Source organism: Ambystoma mexicanum, chromosome 12, assembly GCF_040938575.1.
Source record: "Ambystoma mexicanum isolate Mex_15411 chromosome 12, UKY_AmexF1_1, whole genome shotgun sequence".
NCBI lineage: Eukaryota > Metazoa > Chordata > Amphibia > Caudata > Ambystomatidae > Ambystoma > Ambystoma mexicanum.
In genome coordinates, this window is record NC_090936.1 from 129395159 (window position 1) to 129421169 (window position 26011).

Sequence of the window (26011 nt, forward strand, 5' to 3'; positions counted from 1 at the left end):
TTTAAATGTCTCTTATGTGTGCCCTATATTCTCCTTTGCACACAATACCCAACACACAGAGTATTGCATAGCTAGGTTTGTATGGCCCCAGTTGGCCTGGGGAGTCAAACGTAGCTCCTGGTAGCTTTTGGTTTAAGCCACCCAGGCTCTCCTAGGCAACGCGGAGGAGCTACATAATGGTGCATCTGCTGCATAGAAGCCTTTAGGGGACCGGTGTCAAGCTTAGCATGGCCAAGTCAGCATTTCGTCCTTCAGGGGTTGAGGGAATCGACGTCATTGAGTTGGCCACTGATTTACACCTGTTATTCATGTACACAAGATGGTTCATTTTGTATTGTATGCTATATGTGTGGTTATTAATATACAAAAATAAACCAGCTGTATTCTACGAGAGGCGCATTTATCAACCTCTGGGCCAGAAACATTTTTTTACATCACACAAATCCATAAGGCAATGAAGATCATGGACCTTGCTAGAAGCAATGTACATCCTGTTTACATTACATGCCATTAATGGTCATTGGTCTACCTTCCCCCAAAAGACTCCCTCCACTACCTACTACTATTCTGGGTATTATTCCACCTTGCACCACGCCAGGCCCTCCCTCACCAGTCACTCTCCGAGTCATTCACCCATCTTCTTCTATTCCGTACCATGTCTTGTCCTATCTATTCCTACCCTAGTGACTGCTCCACCTACCACTACTCTAGTAATCACGCCACCTCCCTGCACCAGTCCCTCTCCCAGTCAGTCCGCCTCCTTCCCACATGCCACTCCTTCTCCGACCTACCTGCAAATATGTCCACACTGTCCATTGATCTTTTTGCTGATGAATCTTTCAGTACTCCACCTACCTTGTGTTGTCCCCCACTCAAGCTTCCACGGTGAACACAATACTAAGAGCATTCATAGAATGGTCCTTCTTAACACGCCTGCAGTCTTTCTTCCATGTCTAGCAAAGTGCTTAATTCTGTACCATGGGTACACGCCTTTAGTTTCCTTTCATTGTTTGGATTTACAGGACAGAAATTGCTGGACACTTTGGCAGAAACTTGGGACTTCTTCTTCACCTATGTCCTGCCCATGCTTCAGGCCATTTTCTATCCTGTTCAGGTAAGGGTTTCTACTTTACACTACAGGAACACATTCCCGCATGTATCGAAGGTGGTGTAAGTGGCACTGTGAGTGGCTTGGAAGAATAAGAAGTAGGAATGGCTGGTTGCATTTCTTGCATTTCTTGAATTACTTGAAAGCTTAATCCATAACATGATATCAGCAATCATTTAAAGGTTTGCATGATAAATATAATAGGCTAAACAGCCTGGACATGCCATGCCCTCTAATGTATGAATATATTGTATCTTTCATTGACAATTGTATTTCCAAACTGTTCATAGATAAATGAAAATGACCAATTATTTCAAATAGTAATTCTGTAAACTAAAGTCTTTAAAGTCATTTTTTTCTTTATCTGAAAACTAGAAGAGCAGTTTGCCCCCCACCCCCCTCAATACCCTCAATACAGCAGAGGTCTGCAAGACGTGGCTATCCAGATTTCTTGAACTAAAACTCCCATTACTGTGCAAGCTAGGGCTGATGGGAGATTTAATCCAACACATTTGGCAAGTCAAAGATCGCAGAACTTTGCAATACATACAATTGTGCATTGAGAATTGGGAGATCTGTGTAGTATGGTTATTATGTGGCATAATTAATTTACAAGCCCTTATGACGAATGTGCATTAACCATGAAATAATCATTTGAGAAAGACATTGTAGCTGTTCTCCAGAAAAGCCCCTTTGCAGGTCACATTATTGCCCAAACTGGATTTAGGGGGCTTTGGGTGGCAATGCAAATGTGGTGCAGCCCAGCTCCAGTGAACACTTGAATGTTACACACGAGTGCCCATCTGTGATAGCATTGGCACAGGCCGCTCCCGCCACATGTATTCCAAATACACAAGTATCTCAGATGCCCTTCTGTGCATTTGGAGGGGAATGCCTGGGAATTTCCACACCTCTGCATCCTGTTCATGAATACAGTCTTCGCTCAGATATGCACCGGCATGGCCACCGCCACCACATTTGCGCATTGAGGTAAAAGTTGGCAACTGAATGCCAATATTCTTGATGTGCATATTAAGAGACCTCGGTGTGAAAGTCCACCTCCCTTTTTTTACATTTTTTGTTTATTTTTATTAGTGTAACCCTGGATTGCGTGTTTGCATTTTGAGATGCAGCCTCCAGTTCTTGTGCCAATATAAATAGTGACTTGGTCCCATGGTGCCCTGACATCCTGATCACTTGTGGAGACTGATCCACTGAAGGAGAAACTCAACACCCACTTCAGATGCGTCATTTTCAACGGAGCAAAATGCAGCGTATTCGACAAATGCACTCCACAAGCGCAAATAGAAGCGGACCTCCGTGAACCGGCATCCTAGGGGCCGTTCCCAAAGGTTTGGTGCAATCTGAGCAATTAGCACTTCGATTATCCTCTGTGACTCTGGCGCATTTTACTCCAGTGTAACGTATACCTCTAAAGTAGGTGCAAGTTCTGCTTTCCTTTACTGAATCAGCCCACTGAAGTCTCGCGCAATCAGGCAGACCTTTTGAACCTATTCTTCCAGATCCCTTCTGTTTCCGTGTCCGTGGTAGATATCGTCCATTTGTTGCTCTCCTGGGCTCTTCTCTTCAGCTGCCCGTAGAAAGACTGAAGATGTAACACTTAGATTCCACCGTTGTATCCCCTCTTCCACTCACTCTGGCGCGGAGCAAGAGTAGTGATTTGGTTCTTCCAAAGTTGCATTGATTCCTTTAAAGGATGTTAGTGTTGAAGGATATTTGTACCACGCACTATCACCACCGCAGTGGTCCTCTAGCGATCTGGCGGATCTGAAACACAAGGGGGGTAGGCTAGGGCGAGTTAGTAGGACAACGTTTTGAGAAGACCAAGGGAGCTGTAAAGTACTGCTGGCAGCTTCGGTTAACACACCGTTCCCCAAGCTTATTGGTGTGGTATTCGTTTCTGAGTACGTCGTGTGTTTGTTGTTGCGGATGCAATTACTGCGAGCATGTAATCCTTATGGCAGTGTTTTCGACAAACTAGCTAGCTCTAATGTTCTATTCCACATAGGAATGAATGACATGTGACTTAGTATAATCTGCAATACAAATGAACTGCCTACATCCCCACAAGCAACATGAGAAGAGGCAAAAGTCCCCCTACTTTCTGCTTATTTCTACAGATCTGTCCCTTCTCCTGTATGTGAAAACATTGGGTATTAGCTTTGATTCCCTCTTGTACTTGGCATCACAGTTATTATGTACTGCTCCGCGTGCAAAAGAATCCCTGTTATGTTATGTTAACTACATTTGTAAAGGGCTCTATCACCCAGAGGCATCATGGCGCTGAAGAGGAGACTAACAGTAAAGTAAAATGACCACGAAAAAGATGATTATCAATGGTGCGAAGTGAGCAGGGAAGCGTATTCCAAAGCAGTGCGGCAGCCACAGAAAAGGCACGGCCACCCAACCTAGTCTGATGGAACCTAGGGACTTGGATCAAAAAGTCAGAGGCAGAACGAAGCACTCTGGTGGGTATAAAGTGACAGAACTTCTCCTGCAGAAACTCACCACCATGACTGTGAAAGGCCTGATGTGCAATGCAGAGGGACTTCAACACAATGTCCAACCGAAAGCCAATAAAGGCGGCGCAAGACGGGCGATGCATGGTCCCGCACAGAAAGGCCTGTAGCCACTCTTGTAGCGCTGTTCTGTAGTACTTTGAGACAATGGAGAATATAAGCAGGCTGAGACAAGAAAAGAGCATTGCAGTAGTCTAAGGTTTCAACCACGGGGCACGCAGTTGTAAAGCAGCAATGGAAGAATCTTTGGCAAGATTTTAAGCTTGAAATGGCCTCCATGATTAACCAAGCTCACTTGCGCATCCATAGATAAGGTGGCCAAAATCTTAACTCCCAAGTCCTTAACTACGCAGCAGATTTAAGAAAAGAACCTAGAGAGGGAAGCCAAAACACTCTAGACTGAGGGCCGTCGAAGAAGTACCAACTACTAGAACCTCTGTCTTGTCACCATTCAATTTAAGCCAATTCTGACTAATCCAGTCGCCAACAGCCATCAAACAGTTTCTAAGATTGACAGAGGCTTCAGAAAGAGCAAGATTGAAAGGAACCACAATCTGGGTATCATTCGCATAGATATTGCAACACAGCCCAGCAGACTGAATGAGTTTAGCCAATGGCTGCATTTAGACATTAAGAAGAACAGGCGACAGAGCAGAACCCTGGGGAACCCCACAGTTGACAGTCCCTATTGCAATGAATCCCATAGAGCCAAACTCTATTACTGCGACGCCTTCAAGATGGGAGCTCCAAAGATGCTCACTAAGAGGCCTCGGAATACGCAAAAAACTATGTTGCCAGTATTGTCACTCGTTGCATCAGTTCAAACCCGCTTGCATACTGCACCAATTACACTGTCTTCCAGTTCAGTCTAACATGTATTCATAAATCATAACCTGCGCATCACCGCCTCCAGATTTTAATATGGCTTCTGCTAGTGTTAAAAGCTTTTCAGTTCAGGGTCCTCCCATCTGGGATCAATTTCCTTTTTCCCTAAGATCTGAGGCACTATCAACTGCTTTAATGACCACTGAAAATCTTGTTTTCTTTAAATATTTATTTTGTAAATTTCTTCATGTTCGAACAGAGCTCTAATAACCTTGGGTTTGTGGCACTACAAAAAATGTTATATCACAAAATGATCTTCTTATAATGACATTAATGGCAGGTCAAAATAAATCATACATATCCATTTCTGAATTTATAAGAGGGGTAGTCATTGGAAGCAGATCCATGTTATGCGATCTGTATCAATGCGTAGACGCATTGAAATGTTTGATTTTCGATGAGATTTATGGAATGCCTAATTCAACGTCAGGATGTTCATCTTATTTAGTAAAACTGCAGCGCGACAGAAATGGCTTCGGAAACATTGCTGGAAACTAATATTATCAAAAAGATGCAGCCCCTTATTAACTAACAACCCAAATAAGCCTGTATTGACCTGAAAGTCCACTGGCCAGTAATAATAATAATAAGAATAATTAGAATAATAAAACGGATACAATAAATTTAAAGATCAAACACCACAAAGCAAGATGTTTCCAAGGGCCTTTAAAGTGTTGGTTACTGCCACCAAACCTATATATCAGCCTCAATAACACGAAATGTGCCTAATTCAAGAATGTGCATAGGAGGCCACACACATGCCGTTGGTGGGCAATCCACTGAGCTGCCTCGCCATCGGTATTGTGGCAGTGTTCCTCCCCTGCCAATATTGCACCCACAGCATGCCTCTAATACTCCAGTAATATGTGGAGTAGTTACTCCTTTCATGCCACTGCCAGACACCTACCACCCACCACACCGTACAACTGCAGCCAATCCCTACTCCTTTACCCCCACATGCCACATGCCCTCGAATTTGCAGAAACACCAAGCCACAGGTTTCCTATCCTTGGCATCATATGACTGTGTCATCAATGCTCTTGCAGTTCAGAGGTAGGGCCACAGACAGGATCTCTCTAACCTACAATATTGTATGTGACGTAGCATGTATCTGGCCCACATCTACCACTCACACAAGCTTGGACGAGAGCTGTGCAGGCCAGAGCCGGAGTGCGTGAGCGAATGAGAGAGTGTCCGATTGAGGCGCATCCCTTGTGGATTATGTTGGGTGTCATGCAAGCCAGAAGAGTTCACCGACCATGGTGCTGCCTTCTTGTTGCTGCGTTTTGTACCAGAGTAGAAATAAAATATGTTGGACTTGCAAAGAGAGGGCATAGTGTGATTCTGGGCGTGTGTTGCAAACTGTGCAGTTTAGTATTCGAGATGTTGCGGAATCCACCGCTTAGGGGCACAGGGGCCTGGGGAGGGCATTGGTCTGCGATTATGGGGGCAGTGGTGGTGTCTGCGGTTGGGATTATAGTTACATGTTCCTCTCCCGGGTCTACAGAGAAGCAGAACTTTGCCAAGAGCTGCTCACAACTTATCATGACCAGTAGTTGTATCGGACCCTCTTTGCCACAGAATGGTTTGGTTGTGGGGCTAAACCGGAAGAGACTGGTTGAAACTCAGGTACAAGAAGGGCAAGTTATATGGCGGAGGGATTTGGCCAGCATTGGCCGAGCAGGCCTCATCACCCTCACTAGATTCTGTCCCGGGTAGTGGACATCCTCGCTGGACGCCCTGGAGTCTTGACAGTTAGCCGTAGAAAGGTCATGTGATGACACCAGCACATGAGGAGTAATAACGTCCCCTCCAAAGGGATCCCTGCTGATAGTTGCCTAAAGTGGTGGATGGTTAATTGTAGGAAAAATGAACTCATTTGCTCAAGCTTATCTTTTGGACAAGTTAAATCATAGAAAAGAGACATTCGCATGTTGAATGCAAAGGACATTGCTGAAAATGGCACTGTTTCTGAAAATGTCCATATTAATTCAGGGCAGAGGAACATCCACCAATGTGATGCAAATGAAAGAAAAACGGGCCAGATTAGGAAACGTCAGATATTGAAACAGGATAGAAAAACCATGAACAATCTGTACTGGATCAAAGCCAGATTGCACATGCAAACAGTTAAAACAAAGATGTGGCTGGTTATTTACAAGATGTGAACACAATTGGCTCCAGTTTAGCAAATTAAATCAGTGGAGTGAGACATTTGCCATTTGAATTCCAATAAAACTAAAGCAATCCCGCCTATTAGGTACGGACAGATAAGAAAGAACATGGGTTGCGGACGGCAAGCGCAATGCTCCCATTGGCCGTAGTAATAGGTGAAGCCACGGAAAGGCCATGTGATGATTACACTGGCCATAGGCAAGAAGCACATTTTCCTCAACGTTGCGCTTTGGACACCAAAGGCGTCATTTCAACAGTTAACCAAATGGGTTCCAGTTTAGAGCACGCAAAAGCAGGACACGTATTGCCGATGTGGACAGTTTTAGTATTTTGTCTAGACCTGAGGTAGGCCTTTTCCAGGCACCACCATAATGGTACGACATGGCCACCTGCTGGCATTGACTGGCAAATAGTAGTTGGTAACTAGGCATACCTGGGCAGTTCCTGGCAAATGCCTGTCTAATGCCTATACAAGAACCAAAATAAATCTTTGCCAATGCTTGTTTTCAACAGGAATTACCTGCAAGGAGCATGTACAAGGATCCACACATTGCTTATAAATTGATTGGCTGAAGGCACTCTAGGTTAAGACATTTTTATAACACCAGGAGCATGTTCACAGCTACGATCACTCCCTTTCAGAAGACTGCTTAAACATAGCACTGTCCTTCCTTTAAAAGAAATGAGCTTGCTCCAAAAGATCTAGGTGCATGTGTGTTGGGCAAGGAGGGGCAGATTCTAGCTCTCCCTATTTCTAAAGGGTTATCTCTACCTAAACACATATCAACTCGGGTGCTCGTCATCCGGATGTCTGTCCAAATAAACAATATCCGTCTTCTGTCCAAAAAAAACTTTTCTAACCGGACCACTAACATACAAAAGGGTTCCACATCCAAAGGCAAATAGTACCAGGAGAATGACTGCCTTCTCCCGGTGAACTGGCTCAGTCTTTATCTCTTTTCCAACAATGTTTTGCACTAGCTTCTGATTCAACAAAGAGAGTATGGTCAGGAGAATGGCTCCCTTCTCCCGGTGAACTGGCTCAGTCTTTATCTCTTTTCCAACAATGTTTTGCACTAGCTTCTGATTCAACAAAGAGAGTATGGTCAGGAGAATGGCTCCCTTCTCCTGATCCACCACACACAGTCTTCAAGGTAGTCTTGGAATATTCTTTTATAATAGTCCCCAAAAGTCTCTTCACTTCCTACTCCTACCAAGGGATTCTGAAAGCTTGCTTTACAGTTCCAGAAAGTCTTCCCTGTCTTATGACATTCTGAAGATTATTATCTCCAGATAGTTTTGTTGCCTAGTGTCCTCTAATCTTATTTGGGTTATCACTGTGACAAGGGAGATTCCTCCCGATGCACTCTTGACCCTTAATTCTCTAGGTATCAGTACTGTGAAGAGGGAGATTCCTCCCGATGCACTCTTGACCCTTGGTTCTCTAGGTATCAGTAGTGTGAAGAGGGAGATTCCTCCCGATGCACTCTTGACCCTTGGTTCTCTAGGTATCAGTAATCTCCCTCTTCACCCTTGGTTCTCTAGGTATCAGTACTGTGAAGAGGGAGATTCCTCCCGATGCACTCTTGACCCTTGGTTGTCTAGGTATCAGTACTGTGAAGAGGGAGATTCCTCCCGATGCACTCTTGACCCTTGGTTCTCTAGGTATCAGTACTGTGAAGAGGGAGATTCCTCCCGATGCACTCTTGACCCTTGGGTCTCTGGGTATCAGTACTGTGAAGAGGGAGATTCCTCCCGGAGCACTCTTGACCCTTGGTTCTCTGGGTATCAGTACTGTGAAGAGGGAGATTCCTCCCGATGCACTCTTGATCCTTGGTTCTCTAAGTATCAGTACTGTGAAGATGGAGATTACTCCCAAGGCTTTCTTGACTCTTAGTTCTCTGTTTATCACTGCTGTGACAAGGGAAATTACTCCCAAGGCTTTCATGACTCTTGGTTTTCTGGGTGGCCTGGGGAAAAGGGGTTTGGGTGTTCCTTCACAGAAGAGGAGTCCTTATCCCATGAAGGGAGTCTCCCTGTGAGGTCCCTTTTTCACCACCCCTTGGGGGACCATTTGGGAGCGGCCTCCTAGGGAAGGGCTCTCCCCTGTGGAGAAGTGATGAGATCCTGTGAATCAATAGTGGGTAAAAAGTCAAAGCACACCCCAATTCTGTGTGGCCCTAATCGCACCCCATCTTTCCTATCGTCACTTCCCATGCCAAACGCTACGTCTTGTAGGCGGCACTTAGAGTAGTTACTAACAACTGAAAATAAAAATGGACCTAAGTTGTGCAACCTTCCAAATTAAACGTGGGTAGAAAAACTTTCACCTGTTTGATAGAAATAGCCCAAGTTAGACAACTTTCCAAATAAAAACAGTGCAGAGCAACACCAACCAATACTGCCCACTGGACACATTTCTTTGGATCCTGCAGACCGAGAGGGCTTGCCCAGATTTTTATCTATACTCCGTGCTTAGCGCAAGAGCAATCAAGAGCTTTCCAGTTTCACAGAATTGTCATAAAGCGCAGGTGTGGCGTATCAAACTAGATCTGTGAGTGGATAGAAATTTGGATAAAGAGTAATCATTGGCCCAGGCATGCACGTTTAGTTTACTTTCACTTTTGATTGCCAAGTGTGCACAAGTGAGACTAGTGGTTTGGAGAAAATGCATTTGAGCATACCGTCCCTAGATCTTTGGAGCATTGCCCATGAGGCCTTGACACATCCCAGGTCACGTCATTGGTACTCAACCTGATCTGCTCTGGTATGCACCCGTCTGGGAATCAGTTGTCCCGGGTTCCTGATTTCCCAGGTCCCACGCCGGGCTCCTGATGAAACACGGCTTATGGAATTCTGAAGTCCCTGCCTGCATTGTTCTGCCTCTGACTGGAACGCTCTTTGAAACACTTGTGGAAATGTAAGAAATGCATGGTCAGTCAACCCAGCCCCGTCTACCAATGGACATTGAGCACCCATATGGGTGCTCGGAGCAGGGGTGGACTGGCCTATAGGGAACTCTGGAGATTTCCCGGTAGGCCTCTGCACTCTGGGCCTCTTTTGGGAGGTGTTTCTATAGGAAAAGCATTGGACCTGCTGAAAATGCGTAATACAGCGCCACTTTGAATATTATTTCCAGGGCCTCTTTTGGCTTCCAGTCCACACCTAGCTCAGACCCCAGCTTTCTGCCCCCATATGCACGTCTGAGTGAGCATGTGCCTGACACTAACACATGCCTGCAGAGGTCTGGCTTCCATTGCCTTGCACACCAGTAGAAACCACTCTACACGTTCATATATTTCCTTCATGCATCAGGGGATTCGTGTGTAAGGGATGCAGGATCACAATGTGAGGAACAATTCCTGCCTCACATACTGCACCACCTCATTTTTGTGAAACTGTCCCTTTGTGTCTAGGATGTCCTGTTTTTCTACTGAATGCAAATGTGCATAAAAGTGTGGCTACAAGATCAACTCTGCACAATCTTCCACATGCTGTTCAGTTTACATTTTCATTGCCACAGGATACATCTACATGTATGAATATCGCAGATTTTTCTACAAATCCGACAAGAATAAAATGAGACCCCCACATGTGGATGGATGTCGTCCTATGCAACATTAAAATTCACGTGGGTTTTCAGATTGCGCAAAAGTCACCTAAATAATCACCAAAATTGATTGTATGCAAACTTTTGTCATATTTATTCATTGTAGATAGCCTGATATCCTGAATGTATTTTATTATTTGGATAGGTAGATGGGCCCTACTCTCATAATCAACCTTGATTACTTTTAATGGACAGCCCTTGAAGGAACAGTAACTCAAGGACCATCTTCTAGGGGTCGCATCATGAAACCTGATAATATTGCATGACTCTCATTCCTAAATGTCTTCCTCCAGGGCAAAGAGCCGTCTGTCCGCCAACTGGCTCTGCTGCACTTCCGGAACATCATTGCACTCAATATCAAGCTGGAAGACAACCTTTCGCGCCCTCGGGCCAGGGTGCCCCCTTCCATTGTCCAGATGTTGTTAATACTCCAGGTGAGCAATTCATTCCTGTTCAAATGTTATATTGGGGGTGCTGTCAATTCAGGCAACTCCATTTTGACTGACTCAAACTCTCACAGTAAGAGAGCAGAGACATGGTCAAGGTCCAGGTTTAAGATGGGCAGGGACTATACCGAATGTTCTTCATTTTTTGACATATTACATTATGTGTATATCATTTCCAGTGATGACTCTGTTTGAAAACTGAATAAAGAGTCTAATTAGAAATCCTATACTTGAATGTCATATTTGCCCCTTGGGAAAAGAAGCAACGTGTCAGTCTGTCACCTTCCGAGCATGACTTTTGTTTTCGCACATTCTGTAAATGAACAGCAAAACTTCACCATTTAAAAAAAGTTAGTAACCAATAGTGCCTGATTTAATTTTGTGTTTTTATTTTAAGACGGTAACCCCACTCTTCATCTCATTACTTCTTGGATAGAATTTATTTTTGGATCACAGTATTGTAGATGGGGTTGTACCGAAATTCGGCCTTGCGTAAGTATTCAGCCGTATTCCGCCTGAAAATGAGATATTCGGCTTCGGACGAATGCTTAGTTAATTTCACTCCAAGCCGAATAGTTTCCCCAACAAAATACATGAAGTACTTCTTTGGCTGCGCCTGGAACCAGTCGGGCATGTCATGTTAATCCTTTGAAAGGATCATTGAACTAATGCTGCTGTCCCTTTTTTCGATGGAGTACAGACAGAGCAGAGGTGTGAAACTGCAAATTCCCTGACCTTCATGTGCTGGTCGGACAGACTTTCATCTGGTGGTTTGCTGGGGAGGGGTGAGCTGAAACAAAACTCTCAATATTTTGAGTGTGCAATGAGATGTCTCTGGTCTCCTCTGTATTTTGCAGTATTAAACAATTTAGCTAGAACAATAGTTTACAAAATGGCTATTGGAACATTTCCTTTAGGGGCTCATTGATTTGGATATGGCCTGTGTGAGTGATCTGAAAGTTACAGGTTCCAATGCCACCAATTTCAATCCAAGTAATATAATTAAGTCGATTAATATAACTGCTGCAGAGAACCGAGATGTGCTTGTAATATCGAAACATAGGTTCCAATTTCTGCCCTCCAACTTTCTCATGTTGTCAAAATGAGTCCCTTTTGAATTGTGTTAAAGTGCCAGATGTTGGTTTATAGTTATTCCATCGACAGCCAAAGCATCTAATACCATACCATCTAAAAGAAAAGCATTGAATAAAAAGCATCAAATGCATTTTGTTTTTCATTTTTTTTATGGGGGCCCCCAACCCACCTTTTTTTTTTAACCTTTAAAACCTATTTTTATTAAACTAAACTATTTACCATCTAAAGAAAATGCATTAGATGCTTTTTCTCGATGCATTTTTTAGATGGTATGGCTGTCGATGGTTTGGTTGTCGATGCAATGACCGGATACCCCAGATGTTACTAAAGAATGTGGCTATCCAATAGATTGCGAGTTTTACAACAAATATTTGTAGCCAAAAGGACCCAGTCTGTGGCAGCAAAATTATTCCTGCCAACATTAGAAAGTTAAAAAAAGACTGTTGTTTGGGTAATCGAGATCAGCAGGTACTGTTTACAATTTAGAAACATTGGGACAAATGGATGTACAAGTAAAGCAAATAAGTAAAATAAACATGCACATGCCAATTAAAGATGAAAATCAGCAATGTCCCGTTGCTATTGGATCAACCGAGAACCATTGCGGGCGCAGCATTCCGTATATATTGGTGTCTTTTACCATGCCCCAAAGCAGATTGGTGAAAATACAATATTTATTAATTTTTAAAATTCAAAGGAAATCATACAATTTTTAATATGTGGCAGCATTATCATTGGGGTGATAATTTCAATAGAAATTTAAGCAATGCACTTAATTAACCTTCTCTCCGAACACATACACTGCACAATTGAATAGGAGCACTTTTTGATTTTAGGAAAGATAGCACCCAAGTTAAGGTTTCCCCCTGCAATGTTCCCTCAACCCACAAATAATCGAATTCTGAGTGGATAGAAAGAAGCAGCAGATAGTCGGGAATAAGAGGAAGAAGAAGAATAGAAATCAGACCTTCCCTCAAAGAATAAGTGGCAAACACTTTAAACCCTTCGCAAAGGCCTAAAATAACACTCGGAAATGGCAAATAAATAATTAATATGCGGTTAAAACCTTGAAGTTAATATGATTTCTCCCTGAGGCAACAATGCATAGACACTTAACAATCACAATGCAATGCATCAACAAGGAGCATACAATTCGAAAATGAGTGGAAAGTTAACACAGCTGCAGCCAAATGACATGTTGAAAAATTTGCAATTTCCTCAATTCCCATTTTTAAATAACCCACACGGTTGTTAATAAAAACAGGTAAAATACTCTGATTAGGAGTGTGGTATTTGGGCTGGGGGATAGAGGTATATCACAGGGACAATAGAGAGGTGGAAATAGGTCTCTAGCTGGTAAATTGAGAGAGATTTGTAAGGTAGAGTGATGTTCGTTTTTAGGTAAATGGAGCAGTCAAAAGTGAGGACATCGGTTTTGAAAGAAAGAAAAATGTTACTTACACTAAATTATCTAGGCTATATTGTTAAGGAGGAACACAGTAAACTCCAAGGTGGATTCATGAGGTCAACCGTGTCACCCCAGTGCTCAACCCCAACAATAAAATATATATATAATATAACTAAGGGCTTATAATTTACACCAGACGAAATTGAAAAGAGATGGCGCTAGCACTTAAAATTAAGGACAGGATACGAGGATAATTCTAACAGTTTCAACAAGTTACCAGGGTGTAAATATGACTACTCAGAGAGTGGGATAAGGACAAAGGCAAGACAAGATAGGCTATGTGTCTCTATGGGGTGGGGATTATACTCAGTCTACTTTTTTGTTTTGGGATTTTTGGACAGTCAACAGGGTCTGGTCACCACATGGTGGCACGCCTTGCAAAAGTCAGCTGGGCAAGGTCTGGTCAGCGGGTAGCGAACAGCTGGGCAATCCGGGTCACTAGATGGCACAGATACCGCTGGATGCAGTTAGTGGGCAGCAAGGCGGTCTGATTTCAGGATGCAAAAGGTACAACAGCTCTTCCCCTTTTTAATGGAAGTGTAATGGATTTTTCTGCATCAGTGTCCTTGCTGGAGTAGGAATCGGCTATACTTGGGTTTTGTAGTTGGGATCAGCAAGATGGATGGAGCAGATCAGGAACACAGGAGCAGGAAATTCAGGAACAGTCTGTAGTTCTGTCAGCTCCTCTTTATATAGAGCATGGTGACATCACAGAATTATTGGTGGGCAGAACTGAGCTAGGCCTACCTCCAAGAAGCGGATACGACAATCAATGTTGGTTGCCTCCTCGGGGAGGAGTCCCAGTTTATCAGGTTGCATTTTATGAGGTAAAAAGCCATCCCACAGTCCCTTTTACCCAAAATCAGTCATAACCTAATTTACACATTTATACATTTGTGGCATTTTACCAAATCACATGGGCAGATTACATATTGTATGTAGAACATAGCAGTCCAATCCTCACGATTGTGGGACCTTTTTTTGCCCTTGTACCAGTTTTTTGCGCTTTTCAGGGAGAATTATATTACTTAAAATTCTATAACTTTACACATGTGTATAGATTATTATTAGGCATAACAGTGTTAAAATACGCAATGGCATCATGGATACTTTCCTTATAATACCCAATTCTCTGCCATTTATATTCCCAAGGGGCAAGTGAATGCTACAATGTCTTAAATTATAAACCACAAAATCAAATTTAAACAGTGACATTTTCACATTTTTGCAAAGTCTTGCTGCAGAGATAAATGTCTTTAACATTTTTATTAATGAAAAGTCTTTGGCAACACAAGTCAGTATTGTTCTCCATGTATGGGTATGCCTTTCCAAGGCTACCTCCTCACCCCAGGTTGTCACAGAGATTTCCTTTGAAGCTTCTGGTGGAAATCACAAGGAGGTGTGAATTTTCACTTTGCACTTTAGTGTCCTACAATTCTATTGTACGAGGCTGGAGCACAGACAACAGTCTGTCCTACCTAGTAATTATCACTTGTGTGTTCAAGGAGTTTCCTGTGGGGTCCTTATGTTGCTAGCATCCACCCAGCAGACCTGTTTGGCTGGTTCTCCCCCCATGTAGCCACTGCAGAAACCTATTTTTGGGCTGACTTCCCCCCCAGGCAGCCATTGCAGTTTGATTCAATTGTATTTATTTTTGCTCTGAATTGGAAGAAAACCTGCTGAATAGAACCATCTCAGACATGTATTTTCACATCACAATCCCCTTCACATTGCTAGATAAGGGCAGGGTTTTATCCAACATGCCCTTTTAAAACAGATCTTTTCCTTTATTTTGCAAAAGTACATTTAACATGAGGTGACTGAAAGTTACATTTTTCTTGCAAATCTGTTTTTTCTATCTAGATTCCCGCATTGTTTTGCAGCCATAGTTAATTTCTTGTTCACAACAGTCTGTACAAGGCAAAGGTCTCCTGGAATTGACAAATGCACAGAAAGATCTGATTTTCTTTTCAAGCAGTGATTTTTGACATTTTGTAGCACAATTTAAGCGTTTCCCATGTAGCTGAAGGAAAGCTGTTGTTGATTTTCTCAGGTTTGGCTGGCAGCCTGTCATTCAGGAATAATGTTCTTTTCTAATGGAGCCCAATGCGAATATGGCTGGGTGTGACAGGGTCTTTTTGATAAAAGCAGTTTGGTGAAAACAGGGAAAAATATCATCAGAGTGGCATCATTTTAGAGGTGACATATTCCCTTTTTCAATGGGAATTTTGTGCTTGCAGCAAAGCAGCGCTGCCTTTCCACTCCATTTCTTTCAGACAAACAAGAACACACCCTATTAGCCTTTCTTGGGGTGCTTCCTGTACCATCTTGCCAATGGCGTTTGGCAAACAGTTCAGCCATCTTTTTGTTGATGCAAAATGCAGTTTTGGTGCCATGGTGTCCACAGGAGCCAGCGCAGCCATTTTGCTGGTGACTGTAGATGTGCAGCTTGGTGATGTGGGGAAGTACTGCTGAGTTGGGTCAATATATCCCACACCTACCCCATCCGAAGTATTAAAGAACAATACTATTATATTAATGAGAAGCCATTTTCAAATATATCATCTGTTCGCAGTACCATGGCTAGAAAGCATGGCTTTAGCATCCCAAAGGATTGTATTCAGTAGCACTCGAGCGGTCAGCATGGTGCTAACTAAAGTAATCACTCCTTTTGTGTTTCATTGTATTGCCAGAACCATAACGCTAGAGATGGGCAGGCCCAAAAGGAACATTTGAAAGTATGAGTAGACCCATCCCTGTCGCCCCTGCCAGTGATTGCATACATGCATATTATACTTTTGTGCTAGTCTTAGTTACTTGGGCCTTGCCAAACAAGCAACACCTTTTGAATGAGCAAAAATACAAACTATGCTATTAGTTATCCGTTTATCTTCTGAAAATGTATTTGTTTCATGGTTTTCACTAACCTCTTCTGTAGACAACAAATACAAGAAATGCAATAAAGAATGGCTGTACATAATCTAAAATGTGTTTTTAATTTACAAAGTGTTTTTCTTGTTTACATAACTTATTAAAAAAAGGCGACTATTCGGCTCTGTATTTGGCTCCGGACGAATACTTGTCCAACTATTAGGTATTCGGCCGAATACTTAAATCTACTGTTCGGTACACCCCTAATTGTACTCCCTATCAAAATGTTATGCTTGCTCATTCTATAGTTTCAGCAGGATGGCTATGAGAAAATCATAATTGTTTTAAAATGTGAAGTATTAGCTAATCCCAACATAGCTTTAAAAAAGATTTTATGTTGCCCCTTCAAAATGACTGTATTCTAATTGAAAGACATACATTTGGAGTGGCATGCAGTTTCAGCAATATCATCCTGGGAGGATAGCTCGGGGGCAACACACCTTGAGAACGAGAGGTTGCTGTGCAAACACGGGTTTGATCCCCCGTTGAGAAGGCCAGCAATAAGCCACAGTGCACAATTTACACACGTCACTAGCCATTGGCTAGTGACATTTGACATTTGGCTGGAATTAAATGGTGTGCTGTGTTTATGCATATAACTGAGGAGGTGAGTGACTTTTTACGGCTGGCTTGTAGCTTGCAACTTGAACTTCTGCTCCTGATTAAGCGCAAAACTAATCCCCAATAACAATAATGTATGCCATGAACAACTATAGGAATTGTATGTTATGTTTTTTGCCTAGTTTTAATCGAGGATTACGTCATAATATAGAAGGTTTCTGGTGACACAGCGATAAGTCTGGAAATAGCTTTGGGGGACAATAATACACATTCCTTTTTGGTATTTTAAGGCCCCACGTATGTTGAAAATCTGTAATTCAAAGGAACATGAAGGACGCCTCGCCCATGATTTATGGCCAGTAGTTCACAGGTATATCGTTCCCATACTTTGCAGGTTTTGAAGCCACTGCACTAACAAACATATAATCTGACAATCTATATCGACATACGTTTAGTAATCTTTTCACCACGTCTTCCAGTGTGAGGGCAAAATGTTAACTGGGGGAGGCAAAAAGAATGACAAACTGCCAGGATTCCTCCTCTGTTGGTAGGGCCATATTAACAGTTTTAGGGGCCCGGCGCACAGACAAACCTGCCCCTGCCCATAAAACCCATGTCCTCCTGTCCATTTCATCCCCCGTGAAACCCATGGCCCCCCGAAATCCATGCCCACCTCCCAATCTGCAAAATGAAGGGATTAGATACCTCAAGTCAAATTCAACAGATACTTGTGTAGGCTTTGAATGGATTATCTATTTGTTAATAAAAAAATAAACATTACACATCTCTGCGACTTACTTCCCCCAGAGGATGCTCTATATTCAGCCCTAGAGATAAGGGGTGTATCGGCCACTTTTACTCCCTAAAACTAGGCAAGTACTCCCAAAAAAATAAAACTGGGGAGTACAAATACTCGCAACTAAATTAGGAAACAGCAACGTAGAACCTTGCGCCCCTGCTTTCACCCACACAGCTCCATGGATATGTTTGGCCCAGTAGTGCATGTAGTACCACAGGAAGAAACGACTATTATAGCCACCTGATCAGAAGAAGTAAACATGTATATTTTAATGGGCATGAATAACTAGATGCAAAGAAATTATTATTACAAAAACTTTTCCGTTTATCCAGTAAAAACATATTTTTACTTATAAAACAATCTGATTGGAAATTGGATTTACATTTTTACTCCCTAAAAATCATTTTACTCCCAACTTTAAAAAATAGGGAGTAAAATACTCCCACTGCCTAATCTTATCTGGAGCAATGTCTATATTAAAGACCTTTTCACCTTGTTTTTTTTTAAATATTTTAGTTTTGACAGAAAATAAATGAAGTTGTTTTTAAACAAATGACTGTGTTGACGTATTAAAAGGAAATAAAAGAAAAGAAGAAAGGCACAAACAGTTTATTGAATTATTTTTTGCTTTGCTTCTTCGTAAATTTTCTATCCGTTTAGATTTGTTGGGCTTTCAGGATACAACTGCTTTAGTGAGATGAAGCTGAGAAAGGGACCCTATGCATCACGGCGCGGAAATAGCGATTCTGACAATAGAACTGCCACTCGGTGTCCTTACTGCAGGACCAGCCCTGCCGCTGGCGGGGTGCCATCTCCCTTTGTTACTCTAAGGCCAGGGAATGGTCATGCACAGCGTGGGACGGGAAAGGGGAGGAAAGGGGATTTTTTACTTCAATGCAGCAGCAGAACTAGAAAACACAGAATAAGTGAGCTGCTCTGCGAAAATGCTGTACTTATTACACTGCAAACAATATAATAACATGGTGGGTGTGGGGGGAGGAAATAATGGCACCAGACGGTAACCCTCAAAAAAGAACAGCATGTACAATGATATGATATGATATGGCATTTGTAACGCGCCTATACACAAGTGTTTCAAGGCGCGACGAGGCAGGGAGGGGGGAACAGGGGGAGGACAGACAACGATCCTACTAGGCCAGGTGTCATTCAGACCGCGCAAGTGCAGGGGTAGGGGGAAGGGAAAAGTGCAGTACAAGGTAAGTAGAATAGAAATAAATAGATAAATAAATAAATAGGGCCAGCTGGTGGCAAGTGCAAGGTAAGTGCAGACAAGTGCTGGGAAGGGGGGGCTGTAAGGATACAGAGAACAGTCCCGCAGTGCAGGGGTTGCCAGGGAGGCAGTGCAAGTGGAGAGTGGCTGGGCCCAGGACCGAGGTCGGTGAGAGTGGCCAAGTTTCAGATTCAGTGCAGAATTTTGTGAAGAATTAGCAGGGGAGAGGGAGAGAGAAAGCAGAAGCAAAGAGGAAGGTTTTGAGGTGCTTCCGGAACCGGAGATGGTTCTCCTCAAATTTCAGGGAGGCAGGAAGGCTGTTCCAGAGGGAGGCTCCTGCCGCGGAGAGAGATCTACCCCCAGCTCGTTGCTTCGAGAAGCGGCTGACCCTGAGGGAGTTGGAGACGGATGAGCGAAGGGCTCGGGAAGGAAGATATTTAGGAAGAGAGAGTTGCAGGTATTTAGGCCCCAGGCCCCAGAAGGCCTTGTGGACAATGCAGAGGGTTTTGAACTTAATCCTCGCAGCCACTGGGAGCCAGTGTAGAGATTTCAGTCCTGGAGAGATACGGTCTCCCTGACCGTAGAGTTCCCTGACCTTGGTGAGTTCACAATAAATACAGTAAAAGCCACCTCAAGTGGTCGAGCACCTGCTCATAGACGTGCAGTGGCACCTGACAGGTCATTCAAGTTCAGAACAGGCTTGAAATTGGGGCGCTTAAGTACACGCAACGTGAACAACTAGTTGAAGGGAATGGATCTCACGATGACCCAGATTTAATGGGAAGCCACATCTGGATGGGGGAGGAGCTGGCGAGGGTCCTGAAGGAGGGTACCAAAAACAGACACTATGTGCTGATGGCGGCGGACATGAATGGGCAGTATTTTCATAATGGGAGGTTCTAGGAGTCGGGACTGCTTCATTGTGGGGAAAGTGTATCCATAGGGTACTGGGGGACTTTGTTGCATTGAGACCTATCCACGCATTTGTTTGTTTGTTTGTTTGATTTGTAATGCGCGCCAGACCCAAGGGTAACCGGGCGGAGTGAGGAGAATATGCGAAGCTTACAATGTTATATAAAATTACAGTGTTACATAAAATTACCATGTTACAAATATACAGTGGTAGAGGGATAAATATGTACAGTCTTAACAGGAGGTAGATCAGATCAAGAGATTGAGGAATTGCTATACAGTGAGGCAGTCAGTTATATACAGTGTTAGTATGAATATTTACACATGTGGTATATCTTAGTAATGCATATATACCTTCAGATGAAGTAACGTGATACAAGTATCTAGCAGTACATTACATATTTTTGTCATTGAGGTGTTTAATAAGATTCGATCTGAAGTGTGAAAAAGATGGTTGGTCTTTGGGCAAGTCGAGCAGTTCCTTTTGCCTTTGAGACTTTTTGGGTGCCTCATCCTTTGGATGGATGTGTAGCCTACGGGTGTGACAGAGTCCGCACACACACTCTTGGTTTAAATTCAGCACTCCATCGAGAATGACTGATACGTTTGCACTGCTGATGGTTGAAAATGGAATGTAGTACGAGTATGGTATTTTATTCAAGGAAGGATCATGGATCATCAGATCAAAAGAGCTTTCACCTACAATGGAACTGGCTGCATCAGATGAATAGCCTGGGGACATGATCATCTCTTCTGGTGTGGAGGAATCGCATGAGGAAAGATCAATGACTGTTGGCAATGACTAAGACTGGAATTGTACTGCGGTTGAGGGGACTCCTTAAGGAATGCTACTGGAAAATGAAGCCCCTTCAAACTCTAGAGAGTCTTGTTTAGAAGCAGGAAGACCATCCCATCCAGCACAGGGAAGCATGAGAGGTTAAAGGACATTATAATGGACTAAAGAAGTCCCCCTTGTGTCAAAGGGAAAAAGGTATGTGGCACTGTAGGTCTCTAGTCAAGAAGAACCAGTGTTGCCAGAGTCCCACAAGACCAACAGCAAGGAGTGCACATGTGAGGGGGTATTGGTGCACATACTGAGAGAAGACTCGAGTGAGTGTGTGCGCGTGTTTTCCCTGTGCGAGACCCCACTGAACCATTTTATAAATAAATCATTCGAGAAATCATGTTACAGTTTCTGCGTAAAACGGCTTGCATACAAAGATTACTGACTGTGGAGCACAGCACTACTCAGGCCGCTATACCCCTTCCTGCCTCTACCTTTTTATTCCACCTTCCTTCTCTTCTTAACACGGTTCCACTCATTTTGGGGTGTACAAAACACACATTTTCTGCGGTGGTTGTTTATGGTGTGTAAGAGAAAGAGTAAGACAGACAAACGTTTTACTAGATCCAGTTGCAGAAAGCGCTTTTTTATGTAAACTAATTATGACCAGTGGTAATGTAAGGCAGATTCTACTGGTTAACTCAAGAAGTGTGGGTCCCTCCTACCCTACCTCCGCAAATTCGTAAAATTGAAAGAGCCCTTCCCTACCGAGTGCACTGCAGCCAAGCCTTAATGTTCGGCTCTGCAGGAGCCAGATTTGAGTAATGATGAGCAGGTTGCACTGCAGGGAAGGCTGGCTTGGAAGGCCAGCTCCTGCACTGTCAGATGGTGAAATGTATGGGTGCCCCAATCTGTACAAAGTGCGGACAGCCAAGCCAGGGAAAGGCGTCAGACTCTCGAAACGAAGAAACCAGCTGATGAGCTGAATCATTAACCAGACGTGTAATGCGCGATTTAAGGCGGAGAAGGGCATCGGCTTCTGAGATCGTGATATTGGCATTCGAACCAGGCAGTCGCGCTGTCACACTCACTCATACATAAGTTGTGTCTACTCTCATATCAATATTCTCTCTCACTGACCCTTTCACCAACGACCACACCTCCTTAACACCTGCACTCATCGGTTAACCATACTCGGTTTCCAACAGCCAGAACTGGCTTGGTCTGTCCGCTTGGTATAATAAATGATTGATCACAGAGAAGAGCCCATTCCCCGCCCGCTCCGCTAACTGCATAATGGATTTATGGATACGATGAACAATATTTATATCTACCTGAGCGCTGAGCAGATTTACGACCCCTTGATACTACTATAGATGAATTATTGCAAGCTGGAATCGAGGAATGAATGATGTTGGGGAAAGTGCAATTAATATGATAACAGTGGGCCTCTGTGGAGCGCAACTTGTATTCAAAGGTAAGCATGGAAACACTGTCATGAACTTGCCCCAATTTCCAAATACCTGCCAATTGCCATGAGGACCAGGAGAGGGTATGATTATCAATCAGTATCGCCCGATTTTTCCATAGGCAAGAATTCAAGAGCAAAAGACTTTTTATGTCACAACTCCTCTTCCATACCTTCAAGACCTGTTTAATAAATGGCAGGGTCTGATCAACAGCCAATTTCATTTCCATGCTAAGAAGGCAATCCAGGGGGACAGGGTGGACACAGACATTCTCAATAGTAACTCAGTTGGGGCAATCAGCAACGTCATCTCTTAACCAGAAATTGAAGTTACGCAATGATAAAGCAATATGGTATAGACTAATACCAGGGAAACCAAAACCGCCCAAGCGCACAGGTCTCATAAGAACATCCTTTGGAATTCTGGGCTTCCCACCATCTCCCCATAATAAATTGCAGAAAACCCTATCTACATCACAGAGCCGTTTGCACGAGAGGGAAAGAGGGAGCAAACTGTCTTGTCTGTTAATGTGTCTTTTAACATGTACACCCAAGTATTTGAACCCACCTTCTGCCCAAACTTTACGTTCCACACCAAGGAGTCTTCTCTGGCACGAGATTAGAAAGAGTAATATTTTGGAAACATTAACTTTATAGTCTGGTACCTGACCAAACTGACCAAACTATTGCACAGTCAAAAACAATTCCCTAAAGGAGGGTCAGGGTCTGACAGCAAAGCTAGAAGGTCATCTGCGTACAAGAGTACCTTAGAAAATCAGTCCCCAATTGAAATACCCTTAATACCTGCATTCTCTCTAATGGTTATGGCCAAGGGCTCTATGAAAATATCAAATGAAAAAGGCAACAGAGGACAACACTGGACAACTGGCGTGTACCCCTGCAGATAAAAAAGCGCTTGGACATGCAACCATTAACCGCAACCATGGCCTCAGCATGCCTATACAGGGCACTGAAAAGTTGTAAAAACAAGATCAAGACCTGCCAGAGGTATGTCCAACTAACCCTATTGAATGCCTTCTCTGCGTCAATACTAATCGTGGCATAGCTGGTCCTGTGAACCAGTTTAGGCAACAGGAGGTTAAGCCTCACAATGTAGATCTTATCCAGGACCTTCACAGTCAGATTTGAGAGCAAACTAGGTCTGTCATTTCCGCAAATGGAATGATCATTCCCTGGTTTGGGGATCACGGTGATCACAGCATTCCTCATGAAGTCTGCCACTACTTTGGAAGAAACCATCTCCGTAAATAGTCTCACAAGGAAGGGGACGAGGGAGTGTCTAAACGTGGTATAGAATTCAAAAGGGAATCCGTCTGGTCCAGGACATTTTCCAGATGACATCAAACCCATCGAGTCAACAATCTCCTGAACTGTAATATTTCTATCCAGACAATGATTATCACAATCATCTAACCGAGGGGTATTAATCTGGTCTAAGAAAACCGACACCCCTTCATCCGTAATATGACAATGACTCATAAAACCTGCAAAAAGTGCCACAAATGTCTTAATTCCTTGTCAGGATCAGCCCATTATCGTCCGCAATAAAAAGTACTTTCCTCCCTTTTTCAATTTTTTTTAACTTTATTTAGTTCATTACAAACTTTAACATTTATTAAAACAACGATTTCCATTTCTTCATGGGTTCATATTCATAACTAAATTGCATTATTTCACCATCAAACGTCCATCATTTCGTTGTTAAGCATTATCAGGTTTTAGTATCATCGACTCCACCACCTTTGTCCATAAGTCTCTTTTCAAGATCTTCCAAGAAAAATAGCAAAGCAAATGTAAATTTTTTGTCGGTTCCTTCTGTCATCACACTCCAACAGTTAAACAAGATCTTTCTTTCATCTCTTTCTTTCATCTCAAATCTAGCACCTCTTTTGTCTTAAAAAGGTTCATGCAGAATTTCATAAAGGTTTTCATTTTATTATTGCAAGGGAAAGTTTCCAGATATTTAGGTAAAGTGTTCCATGCTCTCCCTTCCGAAGCAGTTTGACTCATACATCTATGAGATGATCTTAGTTCTGCTGTTTCGCACCAGTCCTGCTCCCACAGTTTCTTCTTAATTTTGTTTGGATTCTGGATCAGGATCTCTTTATTCATATGTAATTGTATAAGCAGACTTTCGCACATTCGTTTCCATTCAGCAAGGATTGAATCCGATGTTGCACTCAGAGATGTATTTGAGATCTTAAAGTGTGGCAGTTCATCAGCACCAATTACTTTTCTGTATAGAACTAGGGTGTTTTGCATAACCCTCGCATTAATCGATATTAACACCAATTCGTACCGTATACAGATGTTCGGAGTCCCTCTTGGTAATTGGAAGATTTTGCTCCAATAGGTATTTTTACACCAAGACCATGTTGTATGTGCACACCCCAGAATTGCTTCACCTCCAAATATCAAGGATGGTATAACTTTAGCTTTATAGAAATCCATGGTTGCCTTTAAGGAGAATTTTCCATATTTTGTATTTATTGTTGCTCCTTGAGCAGCTAAAAGTTTGCATATCAGATCATCAGTTGTGTGAGTTAATTAAGACCGCTAGATATTGAATCTGACTTGTACAATTTATAGATTCTCCACCAATTGACCATTTGAATTTTTTCTTTGTTCGATTTGGATCCTATTACATTTTGTATGACTAGGATCTCTGTTTTTGCCGTGTTTATCCCCAATCCATTTCTTTCTGTGTAAGCTTTCAGGGCAGTCAGTTTTCGTTGTAATCCAACCGGCATAACATCAAGCAAGACCATATCGTCTGAATATAGTATGTAACTGGTTCCCGTTGATCTTCGGTGGAAATGCTCTAAATTCGTCCATCTCTCTACCTACGTCTGAAATTAACAGGTTGAGCAAGGTTGCTCCCAGAGGGCAGCCTTGCTTTACCCCCTGGATGTGTTTATTGCAGAAGAAAGGGAGCCCTTTTGATCGAGCCTGATTTTAATTTCAGCATCGGAATACAACTCCTGGATGGCCCTCATTAGACTTGTTGGGCATTTTCTTGCAGCCATCGTTGTCCACAGTATTTCACGATCAACACTGTCGAAGGCGTGAGCCAGATCGACAAAGGCTAAATATATTCTTGTTTTTTTTCTTAATCGCCTCCATTTTTACAAGGATGATCAGGAGCATGCTGAGGGCACAGCCTACTCCTTTTACAAACCCTGTTTGATGAATGTCTATTACTTCTGTTTCTTTAATCCATGTTGTTAAATGGTTTAGCATTTGAGTTGTGAAGATCTTCCCCACTACCTCCAATAGTGCTTTGCGTCTAAAGTTTTTTGGCTCAGATCTTTGGCCTTTTTTAAATATTGGAACAATCAGGTATTTTTCCAGGACCTGGGCACCCTCTTTTCTTTAGAATGTTTTGAAATAAATTATAAAATAAATCAGCCCATTCTTCAGGATTCTGCTTAAATATCAAGTTTGTCAGCCCGCCACGGCCAGGAGCCATTATGTATTTTATTTTTTGATGTTATCAACTGTGTCTTCCTTGCTAATTTCCAGATCCCAGGAAGTGAGGGCTTCTTTGTCCTGATATTTTGTTTGTCCTTGTTTCTTGAATAGCTCTGAGTAATGGGCAATCCATTGGCTCTTAGTAACCATAGAAGATTGCAGAGCACCTTGAGGTGCATCTACATTATTTATGATTGCCCGAAACTTCCTTGTGTTCTTATATGATCTTCAACATCTCCTAAGCGTCTTTTTGCAGTGTTATATTTTTATGAGAACGTATCCAGGATTTATAGGACAACTTAGTTCTCTTAATTTCTTTTGATCGATCACATTCGTGGCTGCTCATAATCTCTCTAATAGATCGTCTTAACTCTATTTTCTTATCAACAATTAGGGGGTTGTAAACATCTTGATGTCTGAATCCTGGCTTGCTCCTCCCAACTTGTTGTTCAGTATATTGTTCTAAGAGTATGGGGTACTCAATTGAGTCCATTTGTTCGTTGTTT

At 42.7% G+C, this 26011-nt stretch overlaps 1 protein-coding gene across 11 annotated transcripts in view; it reads left to right on the forward strand.

The window, feature by feature from the left end:
• Window positions 1-26011, forward strand: part of PRR5 (proline rich 5) — an 817096-nt gene that overhangs the window by 632861 nt on the left and 158224 nt on the right. For all 11 annotated transcript variants that reach the window (XM_069628149.1, XM_069628148.1, XM_069628151.1 and 8 more), the window contains 2 exons: window positions 1023-1114; window positions 10612-10752. In XM_069628149.1, the coding sequence (XP_069484250.1) occupies window positions 1023-1114; window positions 10612-10752 (233 nt within the window). The remainder of the gene's footprint in view (window positions 1-1022; window positions 1115-10611; window positions 10753-26011) is intronic.